At 41.7% G+C, this 25,860-nt stretch overlaps 1 protein-coding gene across 2 annotated transcripts in view; it reads left to right on the top strand.

The window, feature by feature from the left end:
- The first annotated feature begins 3,248 nt into the window (after window positions 1–3,248).
- The window catches only part of MRPS31 (mitochondrial ribosomal protein S31), a 29,631-nt gene continuing 7,019 nt past the window's right edge, over window positions 3,249–25,860 (top strand). Inside the window, exons 1-6 of one of the 2 annotated variants that reach the window (XM_082601882.1) lie at window positions 3,249–3,494; window positions 7,494–7,778; window positions 13,402–13,560; window positions 14,537–14,677; window positions 18,980–19,059; window positions 22,138–22,281. In XM_082601882.1, the coding sequence (XP_082458008.1) occupies window positions 3,370–3,494; window positions 7,494–7,778; window positions 13,402–13,560; window positions 14,537–14,677; window positions 18,980–19,059; window positions 22,138–22,281 (934 nt within the window). In that variant the 5' untranslated portion in view covers window positions 3,249–3,369. The remainder of the gene's footprint in view (window positions 3,495–7,493; window positions 7,779–13,401; window positions 13,561–14,536; window positions 14,678–18,979; window positions 19,060–22,137; window positions 22,282–25,860) is intronic. The other variant, XM_082601881.1, reaches the window with a different exon arrangement.

Genomic DNA, 25,860 nt, shown 5'->3' with positions numbered 1-25,860 from the left:
CTTTTGGGTTGTTTCCAGTTTTGGCTATTAAGAACAATGCTGCTAAGAACATTAAAGAAAAAGATGTGATGGTAGCAAGTCTCCAAAGATGGTCCCAATGAGCCACTCCTCCTGGAATTTGGTTTTTTAAAAAAGATTTATTATTTATTTATTTATTTATGGCTGCATTGGGTCTTAGTTGCAGCATGTGCAATCTTCGTTGAGGCACGTGGGATCTTTGTTGCGGTGTGAGGGCTTCTCTCTAGTTGTGTTGTGCGGTTTTTCTCTTCTCTAGTTGTGGCGCACGGGGTCCAGAGCGCATGGGCTCTTTAGCTTGCGGCACGCGGGCTCTGGGTGAGGTGCACGAGCTCAGTACTTGTGGTCCCGTGGCATGTGGGATCTTAGTTCACTGACCAGAGATCGAACCCAAGTCCCCTGCATTGTAAGGCAGATTCTTTACCACTGGACCACCAGGGAAGTTCCTACTCCTGGAATCTGAAGGGAAATGTAGTTCCCTCCCTTAGAATCTGGGCTGGCCCTGTGACTCATTTTTTTACCAATAGAATGTCATAGAAGTGATGTTATGTGACTTCCAGTGCTAGGTCATAAAAAGCTGTGCAGCTTTAGCCTGCGTCTGTGGAACCCTCACGGCAAGGCAAGCCAGCTTCCATGTAAGAAATTCAAATACCCTAAGGTGCCATGCTGTGAGGAAGCCCAAGCTAGCCATGTAGAGAGGTGAAGGGAAGGAAAAGGATCTCTTTTCCATTTACCCATTGTAGGTTCATTGGCTGGGTCTCTGTAAATTAGACTGACAAATAGAAGTTTAACACATGCGTCATGCATACACATGGGATCACTCAGAGATGAGTACTCAAATGAGTGGTTATAACTCAGGGTTATAGAGCATCTTAACAAAAAAGCAGTACATTTTTAGAGACGGATGAAACCAAAGCGAAAGACTTTGAGTTTCTAGAGCAGCAGATTGTGAAAAGGCAAATATATGGGGGAACTAACAGAAGTTAGAGGTTAGTGAGTAAAGTTGGTTATGTGGATTCCTTTTGTGTCATATCTGGGCTGACAAGCATCTAGAGTTGTTTTCGGTGATTAATTTTTGTTCTTCCTGGTAGAGGAGGGTGGGGACATCTCTACAAATTTATGTCCTGCTTTTGGGCAAACAGAGGGAAGGCAGAGAGGTTTTTTCGTGTTTGCTTCTTCTCAAATGCTTACAGCTCAAAATAATCTTTATACCAAAGGGGCATATTTTGTGCTGGCATATTCTGCTATCTCTCAGAGGCCATGTGGAAAGAGAGAGAGAGAGAGAGAGAGAGAGAGTTGCTCAGCCAGCCCTTTTCTTCCAGCTATTCCAGCTAAGCCATCAAATATGTGAATGAAAAAGCCATGTTGCACATCCAGTCCAGACTAGCTGCTATCTGATGGCAACCACATGAGAGACCCCAAGCAGGAACCACCCAGCTGAGCCCAGTCAACCAGAGAGCCATGAGAGATAATAAATCGTTGTTTTAAGCCATTTAATTAAGTTTTGGGGTGGTCTGTTATGTAGCAATCGATAACTGGGATATAGAATGATTTTGTTTTTTCATTTTCATGGCAGGCTTATCGAGTCAGTTAGTGTAGAATTTCATGAGACATTTAGGACAAAGTCACTGATGTATGTCAGGACCTATTTCAGTTGATTTGCTGCCCCTTGCCCAAGGCACATTGCTCTAGAAAGTGCACTTCAAGGGGGCACTGGGAAGAAAATGACTAGTGAATCAAGGCCAGAAGAGAAGGAGGACGAAAAACATTTTCTTTGAGGCTACGTTTTTGTCACTTTCATAAATGATTGCTCTGGACAATTGCACAAGTTATGGTTTTTCAAAGGACAGATCTTTTCTTATTTTTCTCAAAATGTACTGAAGTGCTCTTGTGGTTGAATCTGTGGCCAGTTAGAACTACTCTATTAATTATCCTTATTGTGGTCATCATTTCATGATGTATGCAAGTCAAATCATTATGCTGCACACCTTAAACTTACATAGTGCTGGTTGTCAATTATATCTCAACAAAACTGGAGGAAAAACAAACACCCCTCTCACCCCCAAATAGAGTGCATTTCTTGTAGACAGAAAAAAAAAAAAAAAAAAAAGGAAAGCATCCTTGAGTGTACTGTGTTTAGCATTGTCACAAAAGTTCTGCTAGGGCTAGTGGATATTAGCAAGATCTGTTCAATGTAACCTGTGTTTTCAGCATCACAAAAAATTCCCCACCAGGGCTTCTCTGTGGCGCAGTGGTTAAGAATCTACCTGCCAAGGCAGGGGACACGGGTTTGAGCCCTGGTCTAGGAAGATCCCACATGCCGTGGAGCAACTAAGCCCGTGCGCCACAACTACTGAGCCTGCGCTGTAGAGCCCGCGAGCCACAACTACTGCGCCTGCGCTGTAGAGCCCGAGAGCCACAGTTACTGAAGCCCGTGTTCCGCAACAAGAGAAGCCACCTCAATGAGAAGCCCCAGCACAGCAACGCCCGACGCGCAGCAATGAAGACCCAACGCAGCCAAAAATATAAAATAAATAAATTTATTTTAAAAAATTCTCCACCAATCTTGATTCTTTTTTGAAGCGGCAGGGAAAATGTTGATGCTAATATTCAGCCGACAGTATGGAATTCTAAGCTAGAGGTTGGCATGTGACCTACTAGCCGGCATTTTTCGCCCGGGTGTGTACGCTCATGCCCTTCCAGATCTGAATCCCTCATCTCTTCTGGGCCACTGTTCACTGCCTTCATATGGGGCAGGAGAAAGTCAGGTCTTTCTCTTGCATTTTTTTTTTTTAATCTCTAAGGCCATTTTAGATCAATGAAACATATATGTCTCATGTTTTGACTCTCCGTCAGAAACAGAGACTGAAAAGAAATACTAATTTATCGGACAGCATGTCCCATGTTAATTTTGTTTTTTAACCTCCTTGGTGGCCATGGATCATTTTGAGAATATGATGAACGCTGTGGATCCTCTCCCCCTAACGCTGCACAGTAGGGTCTGTTCTGCGCCTCATCTTACTGGCCCCATCAGCAGTATTTTGCACAGTTGATCGCTCCCTCCACTCTCAGTCCTCGGGTCAGGGCCGCGTCCCCAGCGCCACCCCCTTGCTGACCTCAGTTGACTCCACCTCTGGGATGGGGCCAGAATCGCCGAGGGGGGGAGGAGTCGCCTGGAGACAGCGGGCTCGGCCGCGGGCGAGACCGGAACACAGTTAGCGGCCCCTGTTGTCCGCCGGCACACGAAGCGAGAGGAGCGCGTCGGGCTGGGGAACGGAAGCGGGAGCGGGGGGGCGTGTTTGTCGGAGGACGCGTCGTCGCCCCTGTGTGCCCAATTCTGTTTGTTTCTCCGCGATGTTTCCAAGGGTCTCGGCTCTCCTCCCTCTTCGCCCCCTTTCCCGCCTCCCTTTGTGCTCCGGAGGCCCAGAGGTATCGGCGGCCGCCGTCGTGCTACTCGCTTCTCCGCATGGAACTGTCAGGTACCGCGTTGCAGCGCTGTTGGCCCGGCAGGTCTTCAGGAAACCCCTGTCCGCGCTCCTGCACATTCAGTTCTTTTTCTCCGGCTTCTTGGAGTCCGTGTTATGATCCGCGGGATCTGAGAAGCCGTCGCTTTAAATCTGAGCAAAGGGAAATCCCAGAAAGATAAAATGGCTTGCCCAAGGTCATGGTGACAGGCCTGGTCCGCTGCCCTGTGCTTTTTCTGCTACATGCCGTGCCTCATCTCTCTTGGCACTTCTCCCCTCATTTTAAACAGGTTCCAGAAAGCGAAGTTGTTTTTATTTTTAATTTTTTTTTAATTTTTTGCCTCCCAAGTCTGTGATGGTTTCATTTTTACCTTCATTACTGAAAACGCTTACCGTGTGCCAGCCCTGGGGTTAAGCCCCGAGTAACACAGTCCTGCCATCGCCGAGCTTAGAGTTCCACCACATAGGCAATTCAAGTATAGTGGAGTAATCGCTGAGATAGTGTAGGTAGCGCAGAGTGCCACAGAATTCATTGAACTGGTAATTGCTGGGTGAGCAAATCGAGACGCCTGACCATTGCAGGAGAGGTTCAGAGTATCCTTTCGGGAAAAGAAGCCTGATAAAATCTAAAGTGGGGGGGGGGGGCTTCCCTGGTGGCGCAGTGGTTGAGAGTCCGCCTGCCAATGCAGGGGACACGGGTTCGTGCCCCGGTCCGGGAAGATCCCACATGCCGCAGAGCGGCTGGGCCCGTGAACCATGGCGCTGAGCCTGCGCGTCCGGAGCCTGTGCTCCGCAACGGGAGAGGCCACAACAGTGAGAGGCCCGTGTACCTCAAAAAAAAAAAAAAAAAAAAATCTAAAGGGGGCCCAAGGGTTGGAGTTAGCCAGGCAAGAAAAAGATTTGCAGCATACTTGGTGTTGGTATTTATTCTCTGAGAACTCTCGTGATTATGAAAACTTAATTCTCCTGCGTATATATTCCATGCATATCAGTTGGGGGCCCTTTTGGTTAAGTACAGCCCTGAAGCAGGTTAGGAGCAGTGGGGATGGGAAGAAGTAGCTGGATGGAAAAGAATTCAGAGGTGAAATTGCTAGGATGTGATATATGATGAGGTAAGGGTAGGGCAGTCAGAGCAAAGATTTCAGCTGGCTGCCTGGGAGGATTAGGGTACATTAATGTTAACAGAAGAATGAGGACCAGCTTTGAGAAGGCTTTTAAAATATGTCATAGTTTTTAGAATACAAAAATAGCTACTTATGGTAAGAGGCTCCTTCAGTACAGAAGAGTGAAAAATAGAAAGTCAGTCTGAGAGGCAAGCTCTTGAATGTGGTTTTGGATGTGCTGCATTTGAAGTGCTGATGAGATGCTGTCAGTGGAAACAAGCCCAGGTGGGAGGTTAGGGCTAGAGTTTTATTATTTTAGTGTTATGGAGTTACTTCCTTATACATGATTTTCCTGGTATAAATATAGGTTACTTTCTGTAGTACTAGAGCAGTCTTGGAAGGAAACATTGAAGTATGGGTTATATGTGAGATTCTTTCTCCTGATTGCCACCTTTCTGTTATAATGCCTTTAGTATTAATTTAACTTTCACATGTAAAATAATAGAGCATTTTCCTAAATTCAGTGGTACCACATATTGAATATTATAATGTGTCCGTGTACTGATTTGTTTTTAATAAATTTATTTATTTATTTATGGCTGCGTTATTTATGGCTTTGTTGCTACACGCAGGCTTTCTCTGGTTGCGGCGAGCGGGGGCTACTCTTCGTTGCAGTGCGCAGACTTCTCATTGCCGTGGCTTCTCTTGTTGTGGAGCACAGGCTCTAGGTGCACAGGCTTCAGTAGTTGTGGCTCACGGGCTCAGTAGTTGTGGCACACAGGCTCTAGAGCGCAGGTTCAGTAGTTGTGGTGCATGAGCTTAGTTGCTCTGCAGCATGTAGGATCTTCCCGGACCAGGGCTTGAACCTGTGTCCCCTGCATTGGCAGGCGGATTCTTAACCACTGTGCCACCAGGGAAGTTCCCTGTTTACTGATTATAAGGATATTGGTTAAGCAGTTGGTTTTCATTCTGATTTTTAAGTGTCTGATGTGTTAGCCTCTGACATTTTTATGAGCAGATCAAAGTTTGTTTCAGCGTTTTTGGAAATAGCCATTTCTCTTTTCATTAAAGGGTCCCTCATCTGGCACTACCACTTACTAGCTTTGAGAACTTGAGATACTATTTAACCCAGGGTCTGATGCAGGTTCTTGAGATCAGTTGCACCAGAATCACCTGAGGTCTTGATTAAATTCAGATCTTTGGTCCTGATTCCAAATTTACCAACTGTGAATCTCAGGAATCCATGTTTTAAATAAGCTCCCTAGGTGATTCATATAACCTCTAAAGATTAAGAACCACTAATTTAACCTTTTTGAGCAGCAGTTTCTTCTATAATATGGGAATAATAAAACCTGTTCTGTAAGAGTGTAAGGATTGAATGGAATGTGTAACGTAGCTACTCAGATGTGGGCCTCTGATGGGCAGCATCAGCATTACTTGGGAACTTGTTAGAAATGCAGACTCAGGCTTCCCAGGTGGCGCAGTGGTTGAGAGTCCGCCTGCCGAGGTAGGGGACACGGGTTCGTGCCCCGGTCCGGGAAGATCCCACATGCCGCGGAGCGGCTGGGCCCGTGAGCCATGACCGCTGAGCCTGCGCGTCCGGAGCCTGTGCTCCGCAACAGGGGAGGCCACAACAGTGAGAGGCCTGCGTACCGAGGGAAAAAAAAAAAAAAAAGAAATGCAGACTCTGAGTTCCTCCTCAAAGCTACTGAATCAGAATTCCTTGGTGGAACCAAAGAATCTGTGTTTCAGCAAGTCCTTTAGTTAGTTATTATGCATATTAAAGTTTGAGAAACAGTGCTCTAGCCGGTTAGCTTCATGAAACAGGCACCATGAAATTTTTATTTACTAAGGATCATCAATGCCTAGTATAGTGCTCAGCACAGAGTAGATATTCATTATATTTAATAAATGAGTTTTTGTAGTTTATACCCTCTTACTGAAACTAACACAGTCATTAGTTTTTAAAGTTCTCCAACATTAACTATCAAAAGGTTCTTAATGCCACAAAATAAAGTTAGATATTTGGGTTCCTTAGAATTGGGAAGTCTTTTTTTGCATGAGTTCGAAATAGATGTGATTGTTTGTGTTGTTCTTTTTCACAAATCTAAAGAAGAAAGCAGAATGACAACTCTAGCCACTGAATGTTCTTTTTTTCTGTTCCAGTTTAGCTTAGTTTACAGATAGTGATCAGTTAAATGACATGGAGCTCAATGAGAAAGTTGAATAGATTAGAATCACACCCAGGAATTTGTTTGAAGAAAGTAACCTTTTTTTTTACTGATAGGAATTTCTTTATTTTCATATTGTTTAATTGTGACTTTTTATAGAGATCTTATATCATGTTAAGAGCAAGGACTTGGCAGTCTGTCAGTTTGGGGTTTGAGAATAATACGTTGAAATTTATTAACCATGTCAGTGTTTCGCAACTTTTTTAATGGAACATAGACAATGATATTTGTACCAGACCTTGAGATAAATGGGAGGCGGCAACAGACAGGTGCACCAGCGGCCCTGCTCCTCGCCCAGCCACTTCAAGGACCAGGTGGTCAGTATCTCAGCACACCTGTAACTCATTTGTGCTCACCAGCGGGTCTTAGGCCTTAGTGAGCTCTGAGCTACATGACCTTGGCTAAGTTACTCCTCTGGTTTCCAGTTTCCTTATCTGCAAAATGGGGATAATACCTACCTTTTGGAGTTGATGTGGGTATGAGAAAATGTACATAAAATGTTGCACAAGACTAGGCACATAGTATACGTTCAATAAATGTTAAATTGCTGTCCTTACAGTTGCTGATAACAGTAATATGCAAAAGGGAAGGGTTTAAGTGAAAAAATTTTAAACACATAGAAGCAGCTGTATTATTTTGCAGTGTTTTTTTGTTTTCCTTTTCTTCTTTAATCTTTTCAGGACAAAAAATAATATCCAAAGATATTTTGGCACTAACAGCGTGATCTATTGCAAGAAAGATGAGCAGTCTGTTCCAACCCGTGAGATTTCCAAGGAGACAGAGAGCCAACACAGTGTAAAGGAGAATACGAAAAAAGACCTGGTAAATATTCTTAAGGGAATGAAAGTTGAATTAAGCACAGTAAATGTACAAACAACAAAGCCACCCAACAGAAGACAACTTAAAAGTTTGGAGGCTTCAACTGTCAGACTTCAGAATGCTCCAGAAGATGCCCCCCAAAAGAGGTAAGTTGAATTGCAATTTGAATGTTTTTCTTTGAAAGTAATTTTTGAAACTCCAGTCTTTTTCTTTTAGAAAAAAAATTTTTTTAATTAGAGTACATTGGAGATACAGAGTTAATGAAGACTAAATATTGGTTTGTAAACACAGAGACTAATAATTAAATGAGAAATACTGTTATTCTGTATTTAAATAAGTGGATATCTGTATGGAGTCTAGAGAGAGGGAAAGAGTAGTGATCTAATTGAGAATTCCACATTCTCTTACATATTCATCACTTATTAACTGCATTTAATTGCTTCTTTAAGCTGTTAATTAACAAATTATTTACATCCTGATTTGAAGGTTGCTTTGTGTCTCTGAAGGACTTCTTTATTTGAAATTTCATTTAAAAAAATTCCAGCTAGGATAGAATTTTGTCATGTTAATTACAGCTGTTTTATATTACTTCCTTTGACCAGTAATTATCAGGACTCTCAGCTTACGTGGTTTCCTCAAAGTATTGTAATTACTTGTGCTTGTCAAAAGAGTATAATATTTTACTGATTCTAAGTGCAATCGGTGATATTTTAGCATTGTGTTGTAGTTTAAATGGCAGTATTTTGTTTTAGTGATATATAAATAATGATTACACCAGTGACATGGTCAGTTCAAGTAATAAGAAATGTGGCTTTAAGATCCCCATCTCTGACTTCTCTTAGCAGAATAAACAGATAGTATAGGTTTCTATTCCCAGAATGACTTAACATTTTAACAACTGCTTGGTTTCTACATTGTATCATATTGTATCTAAACTACCACTGGAAAGCATAATTGGTGGTAGAGAGAAAGCTAATTCAAACAGGAAATGCCCATGTTAAGTACCTTCTCCTCCTCCTTTTTAGAAACAATATTAAACAAATAAAAAATATATACATACGTAATTAGGTAATACTCCGACACACATTTATAATTACTTATGAAGAGTAAGGTTTTTTCCCCAGCTTCCAGACCTGTTTATGATTCATTTTGCTTTTTATTATAATTATACAATTTAATTAACTATTAATGAAATGGTTAAAATGAGTTGATTGCTTTGCAAAGACTCAGTAAAGGTAATTTTAAAAGTTGCTTTTTAGGGCTTCCCTCATGGTGCAGTGGTTGAGAGTCCGCCTGACGATGCAGGGGACACGGGTTCGTGCCCCGGTCCGGGAAGATCCCACATGCCGCGGAGCGGCTGGGCCCGTGAGCCATGGCCGCTGAGCCTGCGCGTCTGGAGCCTGTGCTCCGCAACGGGAGAGGCTGCAACAGTGAGAGGCCCGCGTACCGCAAAAAAAAAAAAAAAAAAAAAGGTGCTTTCCAATTAGGTATGAATGAGACAAGCATAAAAGTCCAGGAAAATTCTGCCCTCAGACTGCTTTGTAAGCGTTTTAAGTTCTTGCGCCATGTTTCCACATTAAAGAAACCAAAATTGGCAATGTTGGAGGATGTACTGTGGGTGTAGTATACATATAAGAGATGTATCAATACCTTGGAACTTCTATCAGTGGTCCTGTGTTCAAAGAAGAGGCTTTGATCCTATATCAAAAGATTGGTGAATGAGATACATTTATTTTGAGTTTTTAAAAATGTATCTTTTAATGATTCCCAACCCCCTCCAGTCCGCTTTTTTTTTTTAAGGAATCCCAGATGCAGAGAATTTGGTTAGTCATCATCTTTGATTCGTGATGTACTGTCATCATTGCCCCGCGCATGGCCCGCTTTTAGCTCGTTTATTTGTATTATATGTTGAACACCTCCCCCATGTTGATACAGTTACCATGGATGCATAACAATTGCCCCCAAGTTCAGCAGCATAAAACAGCCTTTCTTCATGCTCGTGGATTCTGTGGGTCAGCAGTTTGGACGGAGTACAGTAGAGAAGGCTCACCTCTGCTCCGTGATGTCTGGGGCCTCAGCTGGAAGACTTGGAAGTTTGGGAGCTGGAATCATCTGTGGGTTTGCTCACTCAGGTCTGACAGTTGATGCTGGCTGTTAGCTGACACCTTAGCCAGGACTGTTACAGAACCACCTATATGCGGCCTGGGCTTCCTCATTGCATGGTGGCTGGGTTCCAAGGGTGAGTGTCCCAAGAGAAAACGAGCCCCTAGGAATTTGTATCGTTTTATGACCTAGCCTTGGAGTCAGACTGGACACCGCCACTCTCACTCCTGTTCCATATTGATTTTTGAAGGATTCTTGCTTTTTTTTTTTTTTGGTAGTACATGGGCCTCTCACTGCTACAACTGCTGGAGAACCATCTTCACAAAGATATGGTGGCATTGAAAGGAATGCAGTAGTCTAATGTTAAAACTGAACTACCTTGAGTTAGTAGTTCACACAGTCACTGACAGACGTGGCTGATATTTCCCTATGGTACTCCAGGGTGCCTTAGGGCACAGTTTGGGAACCAGGGTCCTGGTCTACATTGAGCTCCCCGTGAGAGGCCCTGGGACCACACCTTTAAGTTTCCTAGAATTCTTGTTGTCTGAAGGGCACCCTAAGGCACCATCTTAAATCTTTCTAAGATCTTAACAGAGGGTTTTACAGTCATGCCCATGGCTTTATCTTTAGACGGTTTTCCTGATGCTGCCCTGGATTTGATCTCTGTACAGAAGCCATTTCTAAATTTTAGCATCGTTTGCTATCTGCGGGCGCTAAGAATGAGAAATGTTTTATGTTTGATCCCAGCAGGTCTTGGCTCCTTTATGTGGGACAGTTCTTTCTTCTCTCTCCTCTCCCATTTTACCATTGGCCACTAAGAAGGTAGGAGGCACCTTCAGTATTCTGTCTGGAAGTCTCCTTGCTAGGTCGTCCAATTCACTGAGCATCTCTCTCATTTGCCCTATTACTTCAAGCAATAATGTTGCTAAACAAAGGCCCCCTTTCCTCCAGCTTCCAGTAACGTTGATTTTCCTATAGTCTTCACGTGGCCGCCAGGCTCTAACAGTCTCTTTGAGGCCCTAAGCTTTCTCTGACACTTGCCTCAGGATCTCTCCGGTTTCCCCCCTCTGCCAGTACCCTAAACTCTCCCATACATTTTAGGTTTTTTTGTTTTTGTTTTATAACAGCAGCACCCAAGCTCCAGGCTCCAAAATCTGTTCCAGTTATCTATCGCTGCATAACAAACCATCCCAAGGCTTACTGGCAGCATCTCTCTGCAGTTTGGGCAAAGAGCTGCAGACAGTTGTGTCTGCTCCACTCAGCGTCAGCAAGGGCGGCTTCAAAGCTGGCATCTGGAATTCTCTGAAAGCTTGCCCACATACAGTACATTCCAGTGCTTGATGCTGCCTATTGGCTGAGACCATCTTTGGGGCTCTTGGCCAGAACACTTGCCCAGGGCCTCTCCAAGTGGCCTGGGCTTCTTCACAACCTGAGAGCTGGGGTCCATGGACACACGTCTCAAGAGAGGTCCCAACAAAAGTCGTGTCCCATTATGTGGCCTAGCCTCACAAGTCACAGGGCATCATTTCTCTCTCATTCTGTCCATTGAGGCAGTCACGACGTCTTCCCTGGTTTCGGGGGAGGGGAAATTGCCTCTCTAGATGGGCAAGGTTTTGGAAGAGCTTGTGGGACCAGAAACACTGCTGTCTCTGTTTTATGAAAACATCTGCCACAGCCGTGAACCTGAGTACTGTAGTTGTCAGCTGTATCGAAGGCAACATTATCACGATAAAATTGACCCCCTGAATAACTGATTGCATCTGGATTGGGCGAACTCTAGGTACCTTATGGTTCAGTGTACTTAGGGCTTCCCTGAGTGCAGTTACTCTGGTAACTGCATGTCCTTTGTAGGGACCACAGATACTCTGCCTGTGGCCTTGTTACAAGAGATACTGGTTCCTGTGGGGCACTAAGCTCCCGCACCTGCGCGATGTGGGTCTCGTATCCTAACTCCTGTGTGGCTGTGTGACGTGTCACCCCCGAGTGCTGCAGGGACTCCCCGAGAAGGGCACCTGAGGCTGCCCTGCCAGCCTGCTGTGGTTCTGCCCTTTACCTTTCTGAGTAGTCCGGGCCGGACATGTCAGTGGTCGTCTTGTGAGTCTGCATGTATTGTGAAACCTTACAAGACCCCTGGTGGGTGCAGTGGTAACCATAGTTTCTAGCTCCTCCTTTAAGTAACATTCTCTTAACCAAGCAGCTACCTGCTCTGATTTCAGCTACCTACTCATTAAGGTCCCCTTTCCTCCAGCTTCCAGTAACATTGATTTTCCAACAGCCGTCACTCTCAGCTTCCTTGAGCGTTTCCAGGCTCTGACAGTCTCTTTGAGGCCCAGCTTCAGGGATGTGGGAACTTCGATTTGCATGTTAGACATCATTTCCTAAGATAGAAAGCCAGGTATAGTAAAACAGTAGTTTGGATCCCACTCATTGAGATGGCAATTTTCAGTGATGTAAAAACTGTAAATAACTTTTTATATCTGGCATATTTTTCTCCTAACTTACCCTAATTTACTGAAGAACACCTTTTTTTTTTTTTTTTAGCTTATGGAACGTTTCACACATAAAGTAAACAAAATCGTATGATGTTTTGATAATTATCAGATCTTGCCATTCTTGTCACCTATACCTTCACCCACTTTCCATCTCCCACGTGATGATTTTATGGTTTTTTTTTCCAGGTAAAATTTACATACATTAAAGTGTACAAATCTTAGCTGTAGGAGTTTGGCAAACTGATGTGCCCATGTAACCCACACACTTTCCAAGATGCAGGACATTTCCCATCTTCACCTTCCCCATCAGTAACCTTCTGTCGTGAGGCAGCCACTGTTCTGATTTTTTTCACCTTAATTTGGCCTCTTCTAGAACTTGATATAAGTGGAATCATACCATATATACTTTTTCTAATCCAGCTTCTTTCATTCAGTTTCATACATGTTGTGGAGTGAGCGGAGTACTGTTCCATTGCATGGATATATCACTGTTTATCTGTTCTGATGATAGACCTTTGGGTTGTTTCCAATTTGAGGATATTACCATTAAAGCTTGTATAAACAGGTTTAACCACTTTTATATTTGCTTGCAGTCTGTATTGTTTTTGAAATAAAATGGCATCTAACTTAAAAATCCACTAATTTATCACTTTCGGGGCTGATCCCTCATTCCTCCACCTTAATCTATTGCTCTGAGTTAGTACTGTGCCTCATGAAGGATCCATGAACTTTAACTTTCAATATTGTAACATTTATATAAAACCGATACCTAATATTTAAGAATTCTTCTTTTAAAAAAAATTTTAGTGTAGTGTAGTTGATTTACAATGCTGCGTTAAGAATTCTTGATTTTGTCAGAAATTGAATTGAATGATACTTTTTTTTGTTTTTGCGGTACGCGGGTCCCTCACTGTCGTGGCCTCTCCCATTGCAGAGCGCAGGCTCAGCGGCCATGGCTCACGGGCCCAGCCGCTCCGCGGCACAGGGGATCCTCCCGGACCGGGGCACGAATCCGTGTCCCCTGCATCGGCAAGCGGAGTCTCAACCACTGCGCCACCAGGGAAGCCCGAATGATACCTTTTGAAGGACAAAAAGTTTTCTCCCAAGAAATCATTTTACTTTCCACTGAAGTAATGCCTCTTTTCTCTCATTTGTCTTCCATGTTCTCTTCCAGAAGTGAGTCCCTGAGCCCGGAGTTGGTGGCGGCTGCCTCCGCGGTTGCAGACTCTCTCCCTTTTGACAAGCAGATGACCAAGTCGGAGCTGCTCAAGCAGCTCCAGCGGCACGAGGAAGACTCGAGGGCACAGAAGGATGGAGAGAGACGTAAAATTAGGTTGGTGAATCAAATAGCTGTGTCAGTGATGCTGATACGTCAACATAGGCTGGCTTCATGTGAGTGCTGAGTTATATTACATAATACATTCATTTATATATAAAATACGCCTCATAAGTATTAGGAGTTTGATTTCTTTTAAAACTCGTGTGTAAAGTAAGATTGCAGTTTTAAAAGACCAATTGAATGATTAAACTTCTCTTGAGAAGTTACATAATTCCTTGTCCCTGAAAAAGAAGTGGTAAATTCAGTAATGTTATTTAAAATAAAGAAATAAATGATAAAATAAGACAGTTTCTCTGAGAAGTTTTGTTTTTTAGTTAAATAATATGCTGGTTTTATGCACAATATGATCACGCATTTTATTTGTCTTTGAACAAATGCAAAGCAATAAATAAATATGGCTAAATCTCAACTTTAATATAGGTTTTTAATCTTGGTGCTAGGTATACAGATACTGACATCTGCTTGTCTGGATGTTTGACAGTTTTTCATGAGGGACACTTTTAATTATGTTTTTTTTTTTTTTTTTTTTTTTTTTTTGCGGTATGCGGGCCTCTCACTGTTGTGGCCTCTCCCGTTGCGGAGCACAGGCTCCGGACGCGCAGGCTCAGCGGCCATGGCTCACGGGCCCAGCCGCTCTGCGGCATGTGGGATCTTTCCGGACCGGGGCACGAACCCGTGTCCCCTGCATCGGCAGGCGGACTCTCAACCACTGCGCCACCAGGGAAGCCCTTAATTATGTTTTAAATGAACATTTCTGAAGAATATCTTTAAAAGAGAGAAAGCCACATCAATCTTAGTGGTCTGTGGTGTTAATAGGCAACATAATTTTTTATTTAAACATGACTTTTTGTTCAGTATTAGTGCATAGAAGTGAAGTAAGAATTAAGTGATATGAATCTCATGTTTAAGAAAGTTTATTACTCTTCTGTAGCTAAAATTTCTAACACACTTGACCTTTTTCTTATTTCAGTTTCACTGACATCATATCAGATATGAAAGTTGCCAGATCTGCCACAGCGAGAGTTAGCACAAGACCAGTGCATCAGATTCAGTTTGATGAAGGGACTGATGATTTTGTTGGCCAAGAGAAGCCTGCTGATCTGAGAAGAAGGTATTCAGGCTCTGCAGTCTGTTTGGTTTTGTTTGTTAAACTGTAGATTTACTTTGTTGCTGTTGGGCGTCTGAGCATCATGAATGCATTTGTATCTGTCTCCTTACTCTCCACGTCCCATTTCCTAGAGAGGGAGAGATGTACTGGGTTTCGCAGCCCTACATTTTTCTATGTTGTAAATCAGAATGGGCCCTACCTCACATTTACCCACGGTGAATAAAGGTCTCCTGATTTAGAGTACGTGGAGCTGACTGAATTGAACAAATGAACGTTTTGCGAGGAACACTTTTTCATTCTGATGTGTGCCTAACAGTGTATATTCATGTACTCTCTATATCTCTCTATATAATCATCTTTCTTCATACCTTAGAGAAATAATCCACCATCAGAAAAAGAAAGAAGATCCATTATAATACCTTAAAGTAGTAGATTATTTGTGGCAATCTGAATTTGGTCATTTGCAGTTCTTAAAGATGCTAAGCCATGCCTTACATAGTTTTTTGGTTGTTTTTTTATACATTTATTTATTTATTTATTTTTGTCTGTGTTGGGTCTTTGTTGCTGCATGCGGGCTTTCTCTAGTTGTGGTGAGCTGGGGCAACTCTTCGTTGCGGTGCACGGGCTTCTCATCGCAGCGGCTTCTCGTTGCAGAGCACAGGCTCTAGGCGCGCGGGCTTCAGTAATTGTGGCACACGGGCTCAGTAGTTGTGGCCTGCGGGCTCTAGAGTGCGGGCTCAGTAGTTGTGGCGCATGGGCTTAGTTGCTCCGCGGCATGTGGGATCTTCCCTGACCAGGGCTCGAACCCGTGTCCCCTGCATTGGCAGGCGGATTCTTAACCACCACGCCACCAGGGAAGTCCTAGGCAGCTTTTTAATGCAGTCATTTTATGCACATAAACCCCCTCCCTACTTTTTCAGCTTCTTCCTCACCACCTTCTAATTTTTTTTTTTTTTTTTTTTTTTTTTTTTTGCTGTACGCGTGCCTCTCACTGTTGTGGCCTCTCCCGTTGCGGAGCACAGGCTCCGGACGCACAGGCTCAGCGGCCATGGCTCACGGGCCCAGCCGCTCCGCGGCATATGGGATCCTCCCAGACCGGGGCACGAACCCGTATCCCCTGCATCGGCAGGCGGACTCTCAACCACTGCGCCACTAGGGAGGCCCGACCTTCTAATTTTTGATGACAGCTCGAATCATTAAAAATCAATCAATGATATAGCATTCTGATGTAGTTGCATGGCATCATTTCAAAGAAGACTGATTTAAAGAAGAGTAAAATTAAATATTTTGGGTCAATATTTTTTGGTTTGTTTTTTGTTTTTTTTTTTTAACAAATTTAATGCCTCTTCTATCTTATTTATTTATTTATTTTTGGCTGCATTGGGTCTTCATTGCTGCACATGGGCTTTCTCTAGTTGCGGCAAGCGGGGGCTACTCTTCGTTGCGGTGCGTGGGCTTCTCATTGCAGTGGCTTCTCTTGTTGCAGAGCCCGGGCTCTGGGCGCACAGGCTTCAGTAGTTGTGGCATGCGGGCTCAGTAGTTGTGGCTTGTGGGCTCTAGAGCGCAGGCTCAGTAGTTGTGGCTCAGGGGCTTAGCTGCTCCACAGCATGTGCGATCTTCCCAGACCAGGGATGGAACCTGTGTCCCCTGCATTGGCAGGCAGATTCTTAACCACTGTGCCACCAGGGAAGTCCCAGGGCAATATTTAATAAGTTAAACTCCAAGTACACATTCTACTTTATTCAATGTCATAGATATAAATATCACTTTAAATTAGTAATTCAAATAATCTTCCAAAGTCACTATAACCCCTGAACTTCCTTTGTTAACCGCTGACCATCTTTTCCAATCTTCCTATACACATTAATAATCTAATACCCAGAAGGAGCTAACTCAGGTTGCTGAGGTTATACATAGAACAAAACCCATGGAATACACAACACACAGAAGACATTCTGTAAGCACATCCTGCTATGAAGTTCAGTTAGTGTTTGTCAGACCACGCTAAATATTTGGTTCCCCTCCCCAACTATCACTTTATAGGCTTGAAGGAGAGAAAGAACAGAAACTTTATGTAAATAAAGACAGCATTCTATTATAAAATAACTGGGGGGCTTCCCTCATGGTGCAGTGGTTGAGAATCCACCTGCCAATGCAGGGGGCACGGGTTCGAGCCCTGGTCCGGGAAGATCCCACATGCCACGGAGCAACTAAGCCTGTGAATCACAACTACTGAGCCTGCGCTCTAGAGCCCGTGTGCCACAACTACTGAAGCCCGCACGCCTAGAGCCCGTGCTTGTCAACAAGAGAAGCCACCACAATGACAAGCCTGCACACCTCAACGAAGACTGGCCCCCGCTCACTGCAACTAGAGAAAGCCCACGTGCAGCAATGAAGACCCAATGCAGCCAAAAGTAAATAAATAAAATGAATAAATTTATTTAAAAAAAAAAGAATCCACCTGCCAATGCAGGGGACACGGGTTCGAGCCCTGGTCTGGGAAGATCCCACATGCTGTGGAGCAGCTAAGCCCGTGCGCCACAGCTGCTGAGCCTGTGTGTCACAACTACTGAAGCCCGTGCGCCTAGAGCCCATGCTCTGTAACAAAGAGAAACCACCGTAATGAGAAACCTGTGCACCGCAAGGAAGAGTAGCCCCCCCTCGCCACAGCTAGAGAAAGCCTGCATGCAGCAATGAAGACCCAAAGCAGCTAAAAATAAGTAAATAAGTAAATAATTTTTTTTTTAAAGCTGCCTAAAGGACTCTTGAATAAGGGGAAGCTATGGTGAGATACCAAGTTGTTCACCTGCTCTGACTTGGGAGAGCCTGAGACATTCCAGGCCTGGACTGATTCCGTCAGTTAGAGATGGAGAGGTGTGAGTCCAAAGCACTGGCTTTGGAGTCACGCTGGCCTGCACTGTGCATCTGACTAAACTTTCATAGCCCCATCAGTCTGCTTCCCTATTTGTGAAATGCTGGAAGTGAAGCCTGCTTAAATGGCTTTCTTGAGGGATAGAAATGTGTGAACAATATATAGTAGATGCACAGCGAATAATCTTTCCCTTCCCTTCCGTTCTCTTTAGTACATTCCTCTTATAAAATTCCATACTTTGGTGAATCATTCCCTCTTGACTGTACTTTAATCCATCATCCTGTTTACCTGACACGTCATTGAGGTTGAGGGAATGCGGGGTGGGGAGAAGAGGGCAAGGCACTGAGGGTAGTTCTGTAGCCTTTGTTTACAAGTACTTGGGGACCTGCTAGAGGAAAACTGTATGATTTGAGATCACCTTATCTAATTTTAATGCAGTATTTTCAGTTAGTTTAATTTAGTAGAAAAAAGTAATTTGATCCAGAAAAGAATTCAAAATTATTTTAAAAACAAACCTTCTAGTTTATAAACTAGTGTTTAGTATGCCAGTAAATTTATTCAAGTAAGAACGTGAATTGATACACATTCTTGTTGTATGTGCTTATGTTGCTGTGCTTCCCATAAAACAGTTGATTAAAACATACAAGGAAAAGTTACCTGTTAACTCTCTGACATTAATTTCAAGTTAATTAAATAGCTATGTAAAGAAAGTTAAACATTATTTTAAAATTACAGAATGATCGCTTTGTAAGTGGGAATGTTTTGATTTTTCTGTACAATCTTTTTTTTTTTTTTTTTTGTGGTACGCGGGCCTCTCACTATTGTGGCCTCTCCCATTGCGGAGCACAGGGTCCAGATGCGCAGGCTCAGCGGCCATGGCTCACGGGCCCAGCCGCTCCACGGCATGTGGGATCTTCCCGGACCGGGGCACGAACCCGTGTCCCCTACATCGGCAGGCAGACTCTCAACCACTGCGCCACCAGGGAAGCCCCTGTGCAATCTTTTATAATTATAATTTTAATTAAGCAGGCAGTGTTTTTTACCCGTAAACTAAGACAAATGTTGACTTTAACAACTTCTAACTTAGCATATTTTAATAGCTTTCCACAATGTCAGGTTTTCTAAAACCTTAATATGAAATGGATCAAATAAAAATTGTGGCAAATTAAGCTGATCTTTTCAATTAGGTATTTTGGTAGTTAAATTGTTGTAACTTCTTTGTTGTATTATGATGCAAAAATTCAGGTGAACTTGTTCCTGTTTTTAGTTATCAGTCCTAAAGATGTGGCAGTTTAGTTAAAATGTCTGGTGTGGGGCAACAGAATTATTTTTAATTTTTACATTGAACATTTCATATAAAATTTTCTTCTCATAAACAATTTTTTGTTGACTGTGTATAAAATATTCATTAAAATAATTTTTTTCTTTTTCAGTTTTAGGAAAAATATATTCAAGGGGAAGAGGCTTAATATTTTTGAGCTTAAGGCAGTTACTGAAGAAGCACCTGAAACAGGTTTGTTAAGAAAATAACACTATTTCTCAGGTGTAGAAACATTCCATCTTTGAAAAATGTCCTTCATGTTTTGATTGCATAATAATCAGGTATTTTAATATTCCATCCTGTCATTGACCTGGATCTTGCTTATTGATGTAGTTGTTGACATTGTTAGTGTTGGTCAGATTTCTCCCTTGAAATGCTGCAGCCCATGATGCAATGGGAGGTAAGTACCATCAACCACATGAATCCAGATCTATAGATTGGCTGCTAATTTGGGTTAGAACGTTAATGATCACCTACTATTTGCAACACACCTTTGTACTATTACGTAAAGATAAATTGTGATGTCTGCCCTTAGGCAGCTTACTATCTAGAAGAGGAGATAGCACTTATAGATGCTAATTTATTGAAGTGATTTAGAGATTATTTAGGAGATGGGAAGGAGAGCATTCAGGGAATATATTTAGCAGACTTGTAGTGTTTTTTTCTTAACACACAGTTAGTGTTTGTTCTCTGTTCTTCCCCCTTTCTCCTTTCGGCAAGAAGTCAGATCCTTCACAGTCACCATTTTAAGCCTAATTAAAAGAGAAATAAGTGTCCTCTTGCTTGACATTAAATTTGTTTTACTGATAACTTAAATGAAGAAACTATACAAATGGTCTTAGCTTATAAGTGACTTTCATTTCTAAGGATTATCAGTTAACTTTTTGGACCTTGGTAGAAATAATTTTATTTTTGATATTTAAGTTTCTAGGCCATCTTCCAGTGGCTCATTTAATCTTCCAGTTACTTATTAAAACATCTGATTTTCCCACTATTCAATAAACTCCTTGATATTAGGGGCTGGGTCTCATTGATTTTTGTACACCCAATAGCCCCTAGCCAAGTGGCTTACAAATAATAGGAATCCGTTATCTTAAATTTTAAATCCTTTTTTAAACAAATTGAGCTATAAAATAAATATCCATGGAGGAAAGGCATTAATTCAGTCACTGTTCATTTAAGCTGAAGATGAAGCTAAGAGAACAACCCACCCTTCTTGTACTGTGACAACTGCATTCTGTCCTCTATGATTGAGGAAAAGGAAATGCAAAATGCACAGGCGTGGAGAATGGATCACCTCTCCCCTGTTGAAGTGGCAACTCTTTTTTGGGGGGGCGGGGGCCGCACCACCCAGCTTGCGGGGATCTTAGTTCCCGGACCAGGGATTGAACCTTGGCCACTGCCGTGAATCTTAACCACTGGACCACCAGGGAATTCCTGAAGTGGCAACTCTTAAGCTTGCCCCAGAAAGGGAATTTTTTGTCAGGGCAGCTGCTATGGTCCACCTAATGAACAGCCAGAAGAAGTGCTTGGGTTCTTGAAGGAGCCAGCTTGCTTTTTAAAAAAAATAAATGTATTTATTTATTTTTGGCTGCTTTGGGTCTTTGTTTCTGCGCGTGGGTTTCTCTAGTTGCAGCAAGCGGTGGCTACTTTTCATTGTGGTGCACAGGCTTCTCACTGCAATGGCTTCTCTTGTTGCGGAGCACGGGTTCTAGGTGTGCGTGCTTAAGTAGTTGTGGCGTGTGGCCTCAGCAGTTGTGGCTCGCAAGCTCTAGACTGCAGGCTCAGTAGCTGTGGCACATGGGCTTAGTTGCTCCACGGCATGTGGGATCTTCCTGGACTAGGGCTTGAACCCATGTCCCCTGCATTGGCTGGCAGATTCTTAACTACTGTGCCACCAGGGAAGCCCCCACCTTGCTTTTTTTAAGCAGAAATCTTATTCCTAAAACTGAAATTAGCTGGCAAGGAGGTACTGAAGTTATATGTATTTTATAAAACAATATAAAATGATTATGTTCTAATAAGGAAAATAATGCACAGGTTTATATAAATTTACTCTATTGAAGGTACTATTTTAATAAGTATACTTGCATGAATCTGAAGACTGTCCTTTGTTTCCAAATACAAGAATAGAAACAATGTGCAAACTTAAATTTAGTGTTTTTTCACTGTTGTTTCCCTACTGTGTAAAATAATGCCTGACATGTAGCTGGCATTCAGTAATTATTTATTGACTGAATGAATGAGTTCTTCCATCTCATGAGTCCCACATTTCGCTCCCCCCTAAATTCTTACCACTGCTGCAAAGGGTATTGTCTTAGATCCGACTGCTTATCCTGGAGTAAACAACAGCGGAGAGGCAGTTTAGCTTAACGGAAAGAGTTTTGGTATTGTGTAGATCTTGATTATTCAAATTCAGATTCTGGTATACTAACCTGTCTGAGTCTCCCTTTTCCCACCTATACGTACATCTCAAGGATTAAATGAGGTAATATAATTAGTGTCAGGTACAGTGCCTGGAAAGAGTTGCAGCTCTTAATAAAAATGACGATGGTGATGATGATCATGGAAAAGACATAAGTTGATCATTGCCCACTGAATAAATTTAAAAGTTGTAACCATGATAATTAAGTTATTTTCTGTTATGATTACTTTAAATGTGGCTAATTAGCCTAACTGCTGGGATTTTTTCTCTGTATCAGATGTTCAAGACCAACATACTTCATAACCAGCAGTCAGTGTGTGGTCAGGCATGGTCATACATGAACTTCCATGTACAGGTCTTTGTTTGGACATGTTTTCTTTTGGGTAAATACCTAGGAGTAAAATGGTTGTATGATAACTATATTCTTTCTTTCCTTCTCTCTCTCTCTCCCCTTCTCTCTCTCTCCCCCTCCCTCCCTCCCTTTCTTTCTTTCTCTCTCTCTCTCTCTCTCTCTCTCTTTCGTCTTCGTTGCTGCGTGCAGGCTTTCTCTAGTTGTGGCGAGCAGAGGCCACTCTCGGTTGTGGTGCGTGGGCTTCTCACTGCAGTGGCTTCTCTTGTTGTGGAGCACAGACTCTAGGCATGCGGGCTTCAGTAGTTGTGGCACATGGGCTTAGTTGCTCCGTGGCATGTGGGATCTTCCCAGACCAGGGATCAAACCCGTGTCCCCTGCATTGGCAGCTGGATTCTTAACTACTGTGCCACCAGAGAAGCCCTGATGATAACATTTTAAAGAAGAAAGATATTTACATGGAATTGTGTGTAATTTGGATGTTTTTATTCTACAGAGGCAGTACCTTCTCTTTGGGATGTAGAATTTGCTAAGCAGTTAGTGGCAGTCAATGAACAACCCTTTCAGAATGGTTTTGAAGAGATGATCCAGTTGACAAAAGAGGGGAAATTGTGGGCGTTCCCAATTAACAATGAAGCAGGTAAGTCTTAATGCCATAGGTTTATAAAACTCAGTGATTGAGATTAAATGTGGCAGATGTTCAGTTGTAGGTTTTGGATATTTACCTGAATTTCAAAACTTTGTATAAACATCTTTGTGATGTCCTAAAAGAAATCTGACAGTGTTTTTTTTAAAAAGAATGCTACGATTTCACTGAATTCTAGTTGTTGGATAAGGAAAATAAAGAAGTAAAATTATATGGCAGAAATGCATCATGAATTTCTGTGACATAGAAGTGTTAAGAACTGCAAATGATGACAGTTTTCTACTTGCTAAAAGCAGGAGATTACCTGGTAAATCTTCTAATACATTAAATACTGGGTATGAGATCATCCTTCAGTTTTGGGGAACATTACAACCTTCAAGTTTTATGCTGGTATCTTTTATTTAAAACTGTTGCATTAATGAGGCACAAGTTTCTTGTATTCAAAGCCACCCAAAACAAATATGTTAGGAGGCTTTGAAATTCTTTGGCTGCATACCTAGATGCTTTGAGCCAGTAATAAAACATTATCTAGTTTCCTGGAGATTTTTCTAGAGGTGTTACATCTTCCTCATTCAAAAGGAAAACAATATTGCTATGCTGTTTATTTTTTATGGCGCCCATGATGTCATCAGCTAAACATTTCACTGAATTTTTATTGATGTATTTTCAGTTAGAAGGGATTCATTTACTTTTATGGTAAGATTAAATGGAAATTGCAAACACCTCAGGAAGTCTTAGGAAAATGTAGTCTGTATTTTAACCTTTGTAGTATTATGCTGCACTGTAATATTTTCATTTTTGATAACCTTTCGTTTGGATTAATAAGTGGAGTGGTAGCTTAAATAGTCCTATATTTTCATAAAGTAATCTTTTGTATAGGAAAACTTTAGGGACTTACAAATCCTTTAGCAAATTCTTAATATTTTGTATATTTGTATGATATATTCAGTAATAGAGAAATTTGCATTTCATCTATTAAATAATGTGTATTTTTTAAAGTATACTTTAAATATTTTTTAAAGTATTATGGCTTCTACATTCTAGAAGGTATCAGGATAAGGTAAAAAAAAAACAAACCAAAAAACCAAGGACATTTATTTGTGTAAGCCTGAGTTCAGATTCCAGCTATGTCAATTATTAGCCATTTGCCTTTGAGGAAATTATTTAACCTTCCGAGCCTTAGTTTTCTCATCTGTAAAATTAAAGATACCTCACTGGAAGAATGTAAGAATTAAATAAGATATTGAGTTGCTCAGCACAGTTCTTGGCATATAATACATAGGAATAAATGTTAGTTCTTTTCCCCTCCTGTATGATGATAGAATTTTAAAAGTAGCAAAAAAAAAAAAAACTAACAAAATACAATCTATGATATTAAGGAAGACTTTGTTCCATATTTGGTGAAAGTTGGGTGTTCCAGGTCCTCATGGTTCAAGATATGGTTTTAAAACCCAGTATTGAGGTAGAATATGTGACTTTACTTAGGAGAGACAGTGAGTGTGGTGGTTAGAGATCAAGTTCCTGAGTGAGTCTTCATCTCTCCAAGCCTCACTTCCTCCATCTTATAAAATGATGGGAATAATAATAGGATTATTTTATGGGATTCTTCTGAGAAACAACTCATTATACAAGTAAAGCATTGTCACCATCATCATCCCTGTTTCTACAACAACGATATTGTGAGGGGATTTGCTATTATAACTATTTTCTCTTTTATACTATAACATCTTTAAATCTTAAAATATTCATGAGGATACTGTGTATTTTCTAGGAACCACCAAACAGGATAATAGAAAAGCATGAATTGGCAGTACATTGTCATCAGCAGAAAAACATTTAAGTTCATCAGAATCTTGAGTGTCCAGACTCCAAAGGAATTTATCTTAGATTTGACCTCGTTTCTGAGAAAGTGTAATTTCTGAAAAAGGAAAAAAACATGTTTTCTGGTCAGGTTGGGGAGATAAATGTGACAAGTGTCCATATACACTGTACATATTATTGATGCTTTGGGGTCGGAAAGGGAGGTATCTCATTTCCAGCTCCTGAAGGCAATTGTTATCTGAACGAAAAACAGGAAGGGAACTGTGGAAACGTTCTCACTTTGATCACTCCCCTCAGTACACACTTAGGATCTTCTGAATACTTTAAGCGGACCGGCCTTAGAACCTGGAGCCTCAGCCGTTCAGTAACATTCTTTTATATTTCTTATACTTAAATTTTAAGAGTAGTAAAACATCATGCTCTCTCTCCTAATAATTAGCTTCATGAAGATTTACTTTGATGTTTTTGGGGAAAGATGTTTTGTTGTGTATTTAGGGACTCACCATGTCAGTTTCGGAACATAATACCAAAAATGATAAAATGCATGTCTTGTGTTTAACATTTACTTCCCAGTGTTGCGTTTTTCTGTTATATAAAAAATTGCAGTTGTTTGTTTTGCCACTTAAAATGTAAAAATTGTTTTTCCAATTTGAAGTAGCTTTTTGTCAGTTTTTAAAACCTGGTTTGTCCCTTCTATGTGCTTTGCGAGCCTAGAGATTTATAAAAGCTGTTAGATGGAATTACTCCCAGTTAGATTTTGTAGTATTTGTTATATATTGGATTGATAAGAAGATCACTTGTATTTTAGCTTTGGCTTTATCTAAATTTAATCTCATTTTTACCACTACCCAGTTAACAGAGTCTTGCTCTTGAACATCCATCAGCCATGTACATGCCACCAAATTACAGGTGTTTTTGAAATACCCTCCAAGAGTAATTCTCAGTTTAGAGGCTTCAGTGGGCAAAAAAGCTCAGTCATGGATGTCAGTCACACTTCTGTTTTTATTCTTCAGTTGGTTTAAACTTGTTCACTTGTAATGTGCCATCCTTTGCTAGGGTATCTGGAATGTGTGCTGCAATATGAGCTGACAAGAATAGTGAGAAAAGTTCAGAAAAGAGGGTTCTGTTGTCATGTGGGAGGGTATAGTGTGGAGAAAATTGGGGCAAATATAAAGATGATTAAGTATGTGTTGTCTGAAACAATCTGTTGGTTGTTTGAGATGGTGGCCTTTGAACAAGAGCCTCAGAATACTAACAGGAAAAGAAATAATAGTTTTGACAAAATAGAAGTAGAAGCAAGTCAAAGTGAAAGTGACTGAATTTGCTTCAGTGCTGTAATACACTCTTGTCAAAAATAATTGGTCAGGGCTTCCCTGGTGGCGCAGTGGTTGAGAGTCCGCCTGCTGATGCAGGGGACACGGGTTTGTGCCCCAGTCTGGGAGGATCCCACATGCCGCGGAGCGGCTGGGCCCGTGAGCCATGGCCGCTGAGCCTCCGCGTCCGGAGCCTGTGCTCCACAACGGGAGAGGCCACAACAGGGGGAGACCTGCATACCACCAAAAAAAAAAAAAAAAAAAAGATTTCTCTTGCAAAATTTTCTGTCTTAAGTCTTATATTTTAAGTACATCTAAGGATATTAATAACTAACAACAACAACAAGATCTCAATCCAGAAATCACCCTTGGATTTTTGAGAGCACTTATCACCTTGATTTATTAAGTTTCCAGTGCTACGACCTTATTTTTTAGCCCT

Source organism: Mesoplodon mirus (genome assembly GCF_964341445.2).
Source record: "Mesoplodon mirus genome assembly, chromosome: 17".
In the NCBI taxonomy this organism is placed as follows: Eukaryota; Metazoa; Chordata; class Mammalia; order Artiodactyla; family Ziphiidae; genus Mesoplodon; species Mesoplodon mirus.
This window is presented reverse-complemented; position numbering and strand designations above follow the sequence as displayed.